The sequence below is a fragment of the Chironomus tepperi genome, unplaced genomic scaffold, assembly GCF_022539635.2.
Source record: "Chironomus tepperi strain 1889 unplaced genomic scaffold, CSIRO-AGI_Ctep_v1 contig_9, whole genome shotgun sequence".
NCBI lineage: Eukaryota > Metazoa > Arthropoda > Insecta > Diptera > Chironomidae > Chironomus > Chironomus tepperi.
The window spans coordinates 65,356-79,283 of NW_027226131.1; the positions used below are offsets into that span (position 1 = coordinate 65,356).

At 31.4% G+C, this 13,928-nt stretch overlaps 1 protein-coding gene and 1 long non-coding RNA gene across 3 annotated transcripts in view; both read left to right on the forward strand.

Annotated features, from left to right (window-relative positions):
- The window catches only part of LOC139085748 (uncharacterized), a 57,845-nt gene extending 44,477 nt beyond the window's left edge, over positions 1–13,368 (forward strand). The window contains exons 15-20 of the mRNA XM_070633893.1: positions 10,834–11,176; positions 11,864–11,978; positions 12,081–12,308; positions 12,857–13,035; positions 13,099–13,197; positions 13,261–13,368. Of these exons, the coding sequence (XP_070489994.1) occupies positions 10,834–11,176; positions 11,864–11,978; positions 12,081–12,308; positions 12,857–13,035; positions 13,099–13,197; positions 13,261–13,333 (1,037 nt within the window). The 3' untranslated portion in view covers positions 13,334–13,368. The remainder of the gene's footprint in view (positions 1–10,833; positions 11,177–11,863; positions 11,979–12,080; positions 12,309–12,856; positions 13,036–13,098; positions 13,198–13,260) is intronic.
- On the forward strand, positions 1,264–7,936 carry LOC139085603 (uncharacterized). Of its 2 annotated transcripts, none has more exons than XR_011543939.1 (2): positions 1,264–3,292; positions 6,568–7,936. It is a non-coding gene; the product is annotated as an uncharacterized lncRNA (long non-coding RNA). The 2 variants fall into 2 exon arrangements; XR_011543938.1 differs by lacking the exon at positions 1,264–3,292 and adding an exon at positions 3,562–5,457.
- Positions 13,369–13,928: the final 560 nt, after the last annotated feature.

A 13,928-nucleotide genomic window follows, 5' to 3' on the forward strand; every position in this document is an offset into this window, starting at 1 on the left:
AAATATTTGTTTTGTGCTCAGTAATTTCCTAAGACAAGATAATGAATGGAATGAAGACCTAAAAGAGGATGAAAAAAAAAAAACATTCATTAATTTAATCATTTGTTGGAATTGCATTATTCAATATTATACTTTAATGAATGGTTGTAGCTTGTCAGTCTCACAACAAAGAGAGTCATTTCTTCAGCATGAAAATTGAGAGCTTTAAATGAAAAATATTTTAATTTTAAAGTTTTGAGCCACATGTGAGGTATTTTCATTTGTATTATGACAATGAGCATGGAGTATCCATCATGTGAATGTATTTTTATGAGGAGGGGAAAGTTGATACTTCCGTTGCGGTTATGTACACATATGAGAATAGATCACATACACCTGTGGTTACCTGTGAGATATGTAAATAAATTAAAGAACCTTCATTTCCGTACGATTCCATACCAATTTCTATTGTAATGCTATAAAAAAGACGTAAAAAACAAAAAATATAAACCAGAATATCATTAATATTATTATTATGCAGTTCTGTTTTGATTTTTACTTTCTTCTTGTTATTGCACTCATGGAAAAAAATTTAAAACTTTCAAAATTTCAAAACTTCTTTTGAAAATTTTGAAAATTTTAAAATTTCGTTCAAAATCTACAAAAATTATTTTTAAAAATATAAAAATTTCATTTTCAAAAAAAATTTAAAATTTGTTTTAAAAAATTTAAAATTTAATTTTAAAAATTTCAAAATTTATTTTTCAAAACTACTTTTAAAAAAATTCAAAACTCTTTTCAAAATTTTCATAGTTCAAAATTCATTTTTAAAAGTTTATAAAAAAGTTTTTTTTCAAAAATTTCAAAATTTTTTTGAAAATTTTCAAAATTTCTTTTGAAAAATTTCAAAATTTTTTTTAATTTTAAAAATTTCAAATTTTTTTAAAAAAGTTCAAAATTTTTTTCAAAATTTTCAAAATTTTTTTAAAAAAAATTCAAAATTTCAAAATTTCTTTTCAAAAGTTTCAAAATTTCTTTTCAAAAAAATTTCAAAATTTCATTTTAAAAATTTCAAAATTTCTTTTTTTTAAAAATTTCAAAATTTCTGTTTTTAAAAATTTAATTTCAAAATTTCTTTTTAAAAATTTCAAAATTTTTTTAAAAAATTTCAAAATTTCTTTTAAAAGTTTCAAAATTTCAAATTTTTTTTAAAAATTTCAATATTTTTTTTTTAAATTTCAAAATTTCTTTTTAAAAATTTCAAAAATTTTAAAATTTCTTTTCAAAAATTTAAAATTTTTTTTTTTAACTTTTGAATTAAAAAATTTTTTAAAATGCAAAATTTAAAAGCTCTTTTTTAATTTTTTCCTCGAGTGTACTTCCATGCTGAATGTTCTGACTCTGTGCATGTGAGAATGTCGTTACTGCTTTCTTTTGCCGCTCTCGACTACCTCGCTCCTTCTCTCTTTCATCATTATAGTTTTTCGATTTAAATTAATAGACTTTCTAGAATATTGGAACTTTATAGGATTTCCGTAGAAAATATTGTTTGAAATTCATGTGAATTTGTTCTAGAAATCAATTTCCATTTGTGATTATAGTTTTTATGACATTTGTCGGAATCAATATTAAAGTCCGATTTAAAATTTCCTTTGAGTGCTCGTGCATTACTGCCAATTAATGATCATCCCATCATTAATTTTCACATTAAACAAAACTGCAAACTGCCCACGAATAAAATTCATTTTTTCCTCCCATGACCGCTAATTAATGTTAAAAATACTCTAAATGGTGTTGAGTAAGCCTCACACGTGAGTTTCAAAAAGATGTTTAATAATAAAACAAGAAAATTGCTCTGCTGCTTTATTTCTGTTACTTACTTGATTACGTACGTATTTATATTTATATTTATACCTTTTGGGGTTGATCAGCAATGGTGTCATTTATTTGCTCCGAGCAACATAACATAGTCCACAGGGTGCCACTTACTTCCTTACTTCACAGGCCGTACAGATCATCTGTGATCCATGGCCTCTCTCAGATGGCCAATATTAAATTCACTGTCTCTATTAACACATTGAATCTCTCCAAGAGTACTTTAGCAGCCCATGTGCTATTTTGTCACCTACAAAAGGGTGCCAGTACGTTACCTTATTTACGGCAATACGGAAGTCCTGACAGCTAATCCTCCCTCCAGTAGCCATATTCCTATATGGAGCTTAGGTTGCAACAAAAGGATTTTCACCTGTCTCTGTTGCTGGCTCTGTCACTTAGTTTGTACCCTAGTCACTCTAGTCACTCTAGTCACTCTAGTTTGTACAAATAGTCTTTCCTCACGTTTTGGAGCTCCAGGACAACGTATCCTATTCCAATAAATTTAGTCGGTTTTTGCGACTAAAAGAGCAGATTTAGTTCGCCACAGCTCGTTAAAAATCGATTGAAATTTATAGATTGCTATACTTCACAAGTGAAAGCAGAAAAATATTCCATGTAAATTTTAATCGGTTTTTAGCGAATCGGGGCGAATTCAAGTCGACTTCGACCTCTGAAAAATGAAATTTGCCACATCGTTTTGTTCAGGTTGATCATCTTACTTCCTGGTCGTACAGATCAATTGTGATCAATGACCTCCCATGGTTTCTTAGCTAGTTGTTGGCGGATTGTTAGGCCAAAGCACCCTGAGTTAACGAGAGTCTCGTTTGACTCCGTCTCACCATGGGGTATGGATTGACGGTCTACACCTCTCAACTCGAGAAGGTGATGTTGGTACATGGTGGTGTTAAGCTAGATTTGGATACAGCCACATTTGTGACTCATTCACCACCTTTAGAAGACCACATGTAGATCATTAAACATCATTAATGAACAATCCCCAAAAGGTATAAGAAGAGCAGAGAAGAAAACAAAAAATAAGAAATAAAAAAACTACAACATCAACAATAATAAATAATAGCAAGCCGTATAGTAAACGAGAGACGGAACATTACTTACTTACATTTCTTTACGTCGCTTTCTGTCTTTCACCGACTCACTCCATTCATGTATTTTATATTTTTTCTTCTCCTCAGTTTGTAACAAACGGTTGATAAGAAAGCACTCGAAAATATTATTTTTTTTCCTATAAAGTAACACAAAAACTTCCAACGTGAGAAGCGCGCGCGAAATTTTTTTTAAAGGCACGTTTATCACCAAACACGATTACATCATAGGATTATTGTGATTCATTTGAACAAGTGTGCATCTCTCATATCACACAAAAACAAGGAAGAGAATTTAAAATAAAATAAAAAAATGTTGAACCTGCTGATGAGAGGTAACAGAGAGTTCTCAGTCAAGGTTGAATTTTAAATGTTGAATATCTCATTTGTGTACGGACTTTTCATTTTCATCATTTTTTTTTTGGGTTTTCATTCGATTTATTTATACATGATTCACTAATAAAATTGATCTTCATTTGTGTACCGAGCACGTGTAATTGAATGCAGAGTTGTGAATTTTAAGTTGAATTGAATTGTGATTTAGAGGCGAATTAAGTGAAAATTATGTTAATTGGAAGTGACATCTCGAAATTTCTAAGAACAAAATAGTTTGTGACTTTAAATGATCAAAGGAATAAAGGTTTGGAATAATTGTTGGATTCTACAGGCAAATTCTAGGTTTATTCATTACTGATGTCACCAAAATTCATGAATTTTGGAACAGCCTTAAAATTGTGTAAAATTGCCTCCTAACTGACTGTGAACTGTGTGTACTCATGCTCATTTATGTGAAGTTTAGATTGCAACAAGTGGTTTTCGATTTAAGCCTGTTGATGGTTTTGCAATCAGTCAGTAAGGCAATTAATCAATAAGGCAATCTATCAGTAAAGTAATCTAAAGGCATACTTTATAAGAATGTGAAATCGGGTCGGCGGCTTTGGATTTGGTGAAATCAGATCCCAAACCTAAATGACTTCGGATCAGGTGTCTATTTTGAACAGTTGCACCAAATGATACTCGAACAGACAAGGAGCATGCTCTTGAATAGGCTCATTGGGTGTAATGAATATTCGAAACTTTATTCGATATTTTATTTCTGTTAATCGTTCCTAAAGCATCATAAATCTTCTCGAATATTATATAAAGTAAAATTGACTTCCATACAAATTCCAAGTCAACTTCGAACTCTGCTCAATATCTAGTAGAAACTATAATAATTTCTATTCGAATTCTTTGAAGTTACTTCGAAATTAACTCGAGTCAACTCGAATTTTGTATGGAAAAATCAATTTGAGTCGACTTAACTCCAATTAAAATTTGAGTCGAATTCGAGGTCTGGAAATTAAATTTGAAGAAATGTGAAGTAATTCGAAATTAATTTCGAATTCTTCGAAATCATAAAGAATTGACAAATTCAGAGCTCCAAAGTTGACTCAAATTTTATAAATTTTATAAACTCGAATTCTCTAGAAAAGCCGATTCGAGTAAATTCTATATAAAATTCGACTCAACTTCGTGATCTGCTAATTACCAGACTAAGTTTGAAACTGTTTTTAACTATATTCAAAACTAAAATATTCAGATGATCAAATGTTTTTCAATAAACAATAAACAGCTATATTTTGAGTAAAGTGTTAAAACAATATTAACGACGCAATAGCATACAACACCTAGCCTTTTAATTAACAATAGTTCATATCGTGACAAACCTAAAGCAATTGTCTATATTGCAATATCCATTTCCCATCCCAACTCTGACTGCAGATAAATTTAAAATTAAAATCCCGAGGAGCAATCTTAATATTTGATGCAATTGCATTATTTATGACAAATATCTTTTGAGAAACGGAAAAAGAAAATAGAAATTCAATAAGTATATCTTCCTTGCCACACTTATTCAACTTCTTTCACTCTCTCATCTTGTAAATATCAGACTGGTCATCAAAATCGGCAGCGATCGCAGGCAATCGAAAAAAAAAAAGTTTATTTAAAATCAAGTTCATGAATGTTCAATGTTCAATTAAATTGGCATCGTGCATCAAGAAATAAATAAATATATGTGAACAGAAGTACATTTGTGTATTATAAGCAAGAAAAGTAAAAAGAAATTATTGAAAATCGAGAATTAAATGCTCAGTAATTGAAAGAGTAGCATCGTGAATAGTTGAAATTAAATAAGGCAATAAGAAGGCAGTGATTGAAGCTATTTTTAAGCATATCTTAATTTTTTTATGACTTCCATAGATTCATAATTAGATCTAGTTAAACTACAAAATAGGTCTTCACTGCCATCAATAAACATTTCCGAAATCAATCAAATTATGCTAGTAAATTAAGCAACAGAGAACTAGTTTTTAGATATAAATCAGTTAACCATAAAGTGATATCTTATGTTGATCATTATATTAGTCTGTCTTCTCCTGCTATTTGTGTTAATTTTTGTTATTGATCAACTGCTGTTGCTCCGGAGATGGCTATTGTTCCTCAAAAAGAAAATAAAGTAAGCAACTTTGATCCAAAATAAGGTGCTAATTGTGAATTATAACAATATATCCACAAAAAATATATACATACTTGGCTATGTAAAGTGCTAAAATAGCTTATTTCGAACAGTGCTCAAGTGTGACGTGTTTGATCATTTTCATTTTTCTTCTTGTGATATAATGAGAAATAGATTTGATCCAGGGTTTGCGAAGATTGATTCAAATTCAAATTTAAGAGGGGACAAAAGCTATGCTAAATTTTATGTAAACAAATAGAAGTGTCAATTCAAAGAAATCCAAAATTTTCACATTTTTATCATACTTTATGATGTTTTTCAATAATTAGAAGGTTCTTTATCCTCAATTCTATTGATTAATTGTGATTTTGAATTAAAATTAGGCTTTATTGATGAATAATTAGCAATTTTTGTTTTTCATTCGAATGAATTTCGAATTTTTCGAAATTGAAAATTAGATTTTTTTAACTGTAAAATAAGGCCGTTCACTTTCCGAAGCGACACAAATGAAGAAGCCTCCGCCACGGAGCTTTTATGGCTCCGCTAAACCACTTTTATTAATATCAAATTACGTCCGTATGGGTGCCAAACGTTAATGACGTCCATTTGGTAGGTTTAGAATTTAAACCATAAATTTTAAATCTTACTGTTAATTAGTTGATAATTTGTAGAAATTATACTATTAAATAGTAAATATGCAATGATATTAACAATAAAAATTTCGTGTTTTTACCGTTAAATTTTTATTTAAATTTTTGATGCTAAAAACCTTACAAATTCTTGCAAAACGGCCTTCTTCTTTTGTACTGGTCGGGCTTATTATGTTCAGAGGGGAGAAACTCTGAGATTTCCATTGTTAATTTTTGAAAAAAAATTCGTTATTTTGTAACTTAATAAGTGAACGACCCCTAAAAGTACTTTATTCCGAAAACTAAGAACTTCTTCGCACACCCTGGGACTTCAATCTTTGACAATTTTGGATGGCTGTCATATTGTCTGTTTAATTGAATTCTGATGTCATAGACCATTTCTATAATAACTTTCTTTTTGTGGTCGTTTCTTAAATTACAACACCTCTTCTTTTCCTCCTTTTTCACTTCTTAAATTTAGACCTCAAAGGTAGACGACCCCCGTGTAAGCCGTGATCATGACTATCCCCAAAAAAAATGACTAAAGCCGGCAAATGACTACATCATACGTCTTGTACACATCTTAACCTTAATCTAATTAAATATCCCAATTCCTAGTCACTTTAAATGCGCTGTTTGCATCCTCATAAGCAGCCTTTTCGTACCTTTTTCATCTCATTAAGCCTTACTTCCAAATATTTCTTTATTTCCCGTTCAACAACACCAAAATATTTTCATACATAATATCAAAGTGTGACATTTTACATGCTCAATTTTCACTTTTTATTTAATGACTTTCATGTAGCATAAAACATTATTTTTTGTGTATATCCCATGGATAAAAGAGTTAAATGTGTGTGATGCAATAAATCTGTAAAAAAAATGATGAGAGAGAAATGAAATTCCAATCAACCGTACATGAGCAAGAGCGATGCAAATTAAAAATAAAACTGACTGGCAATTGCCAATAAAAAAATATTGAATATTCGTCGTTAATAAGACGATGACCAGAATTGTGCCAAGACAAATTAAAATTAAATCATAATGAGAGTGAAAGAGATATAATGGGCAGCAACAATTGCAAACTTTTATGGTTATGCTCAATCATTTGCATAAATATAGCTTATGATCGATATTAATGGATGCAATTAATCTTGTTATGTGCATGAATAATTTTGTTACGGATTCAATTATCTTATTATTCCACTAAATTGCCATATACTTTTTGGATCAACAGCAACAACATCCAATAACCTCATCATCATCATCATCACTATGATCATGATCTTGTCTATATACAGCTTTTCAATATTTTCATAGAAAATATAGCAAAATAAAGAGAAATTGATGAAGTGAAGATGAAACATTTCTTATTAACAATTCAGTACTATCTTTATGGATATATAATTGCAGTCGTGCGATTTTGTTACTTCCATGCTTGATTTTGTGGATTTAAACTTTAAAAACTTTCAAATTTGATGAATTTTGTGTTCAAAAATTATCAACGGTCATTTTATATTTGAATTTTCTAAGTAGCTAACTTCAAGTAGTTGATATTTTCTTCATATTTTCAACCCCTTTCTATGAAATATTCAGTTTATTTTGAGAATTTCAAGTGTTAACATCAATTTATTAAATTAATGCAGTATTAATCTGACCAGAACTTAGCATTTATCATCTTTCAACGAGTTCGGACACCAAAATTAGTATTTTTCATCCTTGAACGAATCCAGACATAAAAAATTGATTCAAGATCAATAATTTCAATTCAAAAGCAAGCATTAAATCAATATCTTGCAGAAAAACAGTCAAGACATGCTCTAACAGCATTCTACAGCACTCAAAAGTCTTCAAACTCTAAGAAAAAAGTCTTTAGATTCGCCACATAAAATGTTCATAATTAAATTCAATTGCCTGGAAGTTGATAACATTCATCCACTTATTATCCAAGCTTGCTAGCTTTTTTTCATAAGAAACTCAAGTATAAAATAAGAAGACACTTAATGATAGTGTCACATTACAATGTTTTCCCTCCTTCATGACATAGATGACAATGAAGATGAGACGGAAAACTATCATGATGATGATGAGATGAGAACATGATGATATAAAATGTGCTTTATGATGTTGCTGTCTGTTGCTGTTGTCTATATTATTTTGTACAATAGATAAGAAGAAATGGAAAATCGAAAAAAGAGAGTTTCTCAGATCCATAAAGAAAAGATCTTATGATAATAATTATAAACGGTTCATCACGACATGGAAATGAAAACAAATAATCAGCAACAATGTATAAAAAGAACAGATAGAAAACATAAAGAAATGTCTTAATGTAAGGCAATCTATCATTTCAATAGAAATGAAATTACATAAATTATCGATTTGTGCCGTTTTGTTTGTTTCTATTTAAACAGACACAATTGAATATCTATTAAATTATGAAACAATTTTAGATGAAATAATGGGAGAAAGAGGAATGAATCAAGTCGGATAAGAAGAAAGACAAGTTTGAAATTTATGGCAAAAAGTGAATGAGATAGGAAATGAAAAAGAGTCTGGGAATTAATGCATGAAAAATACTTGATCTTGATTGACTTACATGAATTCGTCTAGTAGGGCTAGCTGGATCTTGCATTTAAGATTCATTTGTCAACATTGACTTGCTGGATCTTGAATTTTAGGTTCATTTGTTCAACATTGACTAGCTGGATCTTGAATTTTAGGTTCATTTGCTCAATATTGACTAGCTGGATCTTGAATTTAAGGTTCATTGACTAGCTGGATCTTGAATTTTTGACTCATATCCTAAACATTGACTAGCTGGATCTTGAAATTGATCCATAAAATCCAAAATTTGGGATAATTCCAATAATTAGACATGAAATCACATCAGTAAATAACAAAAATCACAAAGGGAAAAACTGCAAACTAAATCAATACATTTTTATCATCAAATTAAGCTTCATAAAGCATATTTTTCTTAATTCACACGATATTTCATATTCAATTGTTTGCTATTAATGCATCCAGTTGAATCTGTCTATTCTTCTTAATATCTTTTTATTTGTTTCACAACAATGTACATAATACATTATTCACACTTACTTATATGTGATTTCGACTCGAAATGTGTACAGAATTTTTCCCATAACACATCATTGATTCGATGATGGATCACCATAGGAGAAATTAAATACACAGTTATGAGTGAATTATTGAATATTTTTTTATTTATTCATGGGAAATTAAAAACATTTTCTTTCTTTTCGTCGAATTATGGAGAAATAAGTAGTAAATCTCATTGAACAATAGCATGAAAACATTGTCATTTGGCTACCCATGCATGCGTTTTTATTGTCTCATAATGGAGTTTAGTAACATAACCAACTGTTTCGTATTCAATTCATTTCAATTTTCAATTATGAAAAGGCGGGGTCTTCAGTTTTAATAATTGTTAGGTTTTCTGCTTGAGTGACACGAATGAGAAAAGGCTTTGACACGATTTGAATGAGGCTCTGTCACAGACACATTTAATAATGATTTCACACGTAAATGACATGTTTAGCACACATTGATATGTTGCTATCACGTCACACATTGAAATGTTGTCATCACGTCACACATTGAAATGTTGCCACCACGTCACACATTGAAATGTTGCCACCACGTCACATAGAAATATTGTCACCACGTTTTACATTGAGATATTACAACCACGACGGAAAAATGGTAGGGTACTTAGAACCAATTGGCAGCCACTTGGCGAAAACAACCAAATTTGCCAACTGGCTGCCACATAGTTCTAAGTGTATTACTGTCTCGTCAACGTGGTGGCAACATTTCAATATGTGTCGATCTCATGACTTTTATGTGTCTCAAATGTGTCCGTCATGGTGTTACAAATGTGTCCGTCATGGAGCCTTGCTGGTGTCATGATAGAGCCTTGTTGGAGTCGTAATAGATCCTCAATCATTTGTGTAGCTTGAACTTTAGCATTCCTATTTGAAATTTTGCATGTAAATTAAAATCATTCCAATTTTAAAGCATTTTCTAAAAATAAGTCAATTATTCAAACCGCAGACCCCCAGAATGCTTGAATGTTTGTTCAGAAGTAAAGAAAACGATCTTTATGGGCATAAATAACCGCAAAAAAAAGTATAATAGGAAAATGCAGTTGCGGAGAGCTTATAAAGAAGCATGAAGAAAGTGAAATTTAATTTAACTTGCTCTGTACACTCTGCATGTATATATGGATGATAAATGGAAGGCTAAAAAGATCATAAGTGAAATTACAGTACACCTTAAACAAAATCGTACACACAAAATAAAAACTTTTATTATTAACTAACAAACAACATCATCACGTACATTAAAAGTGGCATAAAAATTCACTTTTTCTTTTTTTTTCTTCTCTTTTTTTTCTTTCATCTGCTTTTGATGCGCTTCCGAAAAAATATATCTATATAAAATAAATATATTAAAATGATGATGATGTCGAACATCGTTTTGGCACAAAAAAATGAAAAACTGTCGCAACTACTGCAATCTACTCTGTCTATAATCTACCTACAAATATGAAAAATAATAATAATAATTTATATCTATTGCTCTTTTATATGTTCACATCTCTTCCTACTATCCACCATAATCATCATCATCATCAATGCATTTTTTCTATTCATTTTGTCATTCGAAAACATAAATTATTTTTGTTCTGCAAAATTTGATCGTGCGTTATGTGCAATAGACTCTCAAAAAAAGTACGTCGAAAATGATGTGAATATACATTATAAAGTACCAGTTCGTTATGAGTTTAAGCATGCAATTCCGGATGATGAACTGGCGCGTCAACAAGCAGAACATATGAAAAAGGTCTATCAAGAGGAACGCCGTAGAAAGTATTTACAAGAATTGCAAGACATGAACAACCGTAGACACACAGATAATTTTACACCATCCCAAAAGTCCCCTATTGCACTTAATCGTTATGATGATTTTGCTTATAATATACCACCTCCATCAAAATCACCTGTCAATCTTCCAGGAACTGTAGCGAGGGCCCTGTATAGTTTTCAAGGACAATCCAATAGGTATGAATTTTTGTGTTTTTTGACATCATTTGACATGTTCCGAGTAGCACAAGTTAATTTTGAAATTTTGAAGATGCTGCGTCACAGAAATGTTGCTGTGACATTGTCATAGTGTTGCTGTGACATTGTCAATAGTGTTACTGTGACATTGTCATAGTGTTACTGTGACATTGCGATAGTGTTGATATGACATTTTCATAGTGCTGCTGTGACATTGTCATACTACTGCTGTTGCATTTTCATAGTGTTGCTGTGACATTGTCATAGTGTTGCTGTTGTGACATTGTCATAGTGTTGCTTTGATATTGTCATAATGCTGTGACATTGTCATAGTGTTGCTGTGACATTGTCATAATGTTGCTGTTGCATTGTCATAGTGTTGCTGTGACATTGTCATAATGTTGCTGTGACATTGTCATGGTGTTACTGCGACAACGTCATGGTGTTACTGCGACATTGTCAGTGTTGCTGCGATAATGTCATTGTGTTAATGTGACATTGTCATAGTGCTGTTGCAACATTTGATGTGTCGTTTCCAACCAATCAAAATTATTTCATACCATTTTGTGTGCTGCTCGGATTTTTCCTCATAAACTTATTTTCCTTTGTCTTGTCTCACCAAAAAAAACATCATCGATATCTCCTTTTGTCTCTACACATTGTGTGTACGTTAAAAAAACCGTTCAGAGAGCTGTCATTCAAGAAAGGTGACATAATCTATATCAGACGTCAAATCGATAAGAACTGGTATGAGGGAGAACATAATGCTATGATTGGACTATTGCCTGTTCAATATGTAGATGTAAGAATACAATGACATTGTGGATATAAATCATCTATTGTTGCTAACTGACGTTATTTTTTGTTATTTTCCTGCTTGTTTATTCCTTTAATAAAACAATAGATAATTTCTAATGATGGTTCGCGTCCAACGCCACCATTGCCAGCAAAGAAGCCAACCGAGGGTCAAGCTAGAGCCAAATATAATTTTGTGGCACAATCAGATATTGAATTGTCACTTAACAAAGGTGAATTAGTATCGTTAACAAGACGTGTTGATCCAAATTGGTTCGAGGGACGTATTGGAAATAGAAAAGGCATCTTTCCTGTATCATACATTGACGTTCTAACGGTAAGCTCTATTGTTTCGTTGCTGGCTCATTATTTTTACTTGAAATGTGTCAGAATTAATTGTAAATTGTGGATATCTTTGAGATTGTTGGGGGAATTGATTGCTTTTGTAGAGTTCAGTGCTGTCCAAACTTTGCGTCACGTCACACTGATGTGTCATGTAACACTGATGTGTCACGTCACACTGATGTGTCACGTCACACTGATGTATCACGTCACACTGATGTATCATGTCACACTGCTGTGTCACGTCACACTGATGTGTCACGTCACACTGATGTGATACGTCACACTGATGTGTCAACGACTTTTTTTTTGAAAAGCCATAAATCGTATATCGTGTGCGATTTCATGTTGCGTTGTGCCGTGACACAAAAAAGGTTGAGCAGCACTGCCTCTAAGCATTAGCAAAATTGAGCAAATAAGGCAATTTTATAGAACATATTTCACATAGTTCCCCTACTTCTAAAAAGTATCTCAGATATAACCTCACGATGACATCCATTTCAATTTCAATAAAGCACAAAAATTCTTTCTCTATATCCATAGGATATCGGATGTGAAGATTTAGAAAATGATATTGTTACAACAACAACCACAGTAACCAAAACTTTCATACCAACCTCCACATCGCCAATACCTTATTCGAACTCAGATGTTGTTCGAGAGACAAAAACCATTAGGAAAACAGAAGTTCTGCATGTTGACACCGCAAATGAACCAATCACGTAAGTAAAATGAGGCAATTTGGAAAGTTAAATGGCATACATTAATTTTGTTATTATTTATAGCTACCGTGCAGTGTACAATTATCGGCCTGTAAATTCTGATGAATTGGAATTGAAGGAGGGTGATCTTGTTTATGTACTTGAACAGTGCGATGATGGATGGTAAGTTGGCAATTATATAGCAATAACAGTAATAATTTATGAAAATGTTTCCTCAAATTACAGGTATGTTGGAACTAATAGTCGTACGGGCTTCTTCGGCACTTTCCCTGGAAACTATACAAAACGAGTCTATTAAAATTAATCTAATAATAAATGAAAAAATAAGTAACAGTGTCTCGTGTTCATTTTTAACTCTTGATATATATTTTAAAAATGTTATTTTCTATATGTTTATGTTCTTGTTGATTCAAATCATATTTATACATAAATGAAGGAAGAAGTTTATTGCGAGAAAGATTGATTTATTTGACAGATTGATGATCTACGCTTGAGCAGCATGTTGCTTGTGTGAAGATCTGGCTGACGACACAAGAATGTCGTCGATACGTGGCTTTGTTGTAGTATAATGTTGTGTGACGAATGTCAAATATTAGTCGTTACAAGCTAAAACCATACAACAAATGCCATGTGACACAAGAACGTCGCTGTCACATGGAAATGTTGCATGGAATAATGTGGTGTAACGGGAATATTTTGAATTTTTCAGATGTGAAAATTTGAATTTTTAAAATCCGTTGAGTTTATAAATTAACCGTTACAAGCACAAAACCATGCCACAAATGCCATGTGACATAAACATGTCGTCGTCACATGGAAATGCTGCATCATTATGTGGTGTAATGGAAAATTCATAAATTCATAGATTAACCGTTGCAAGCTTATACCATGCA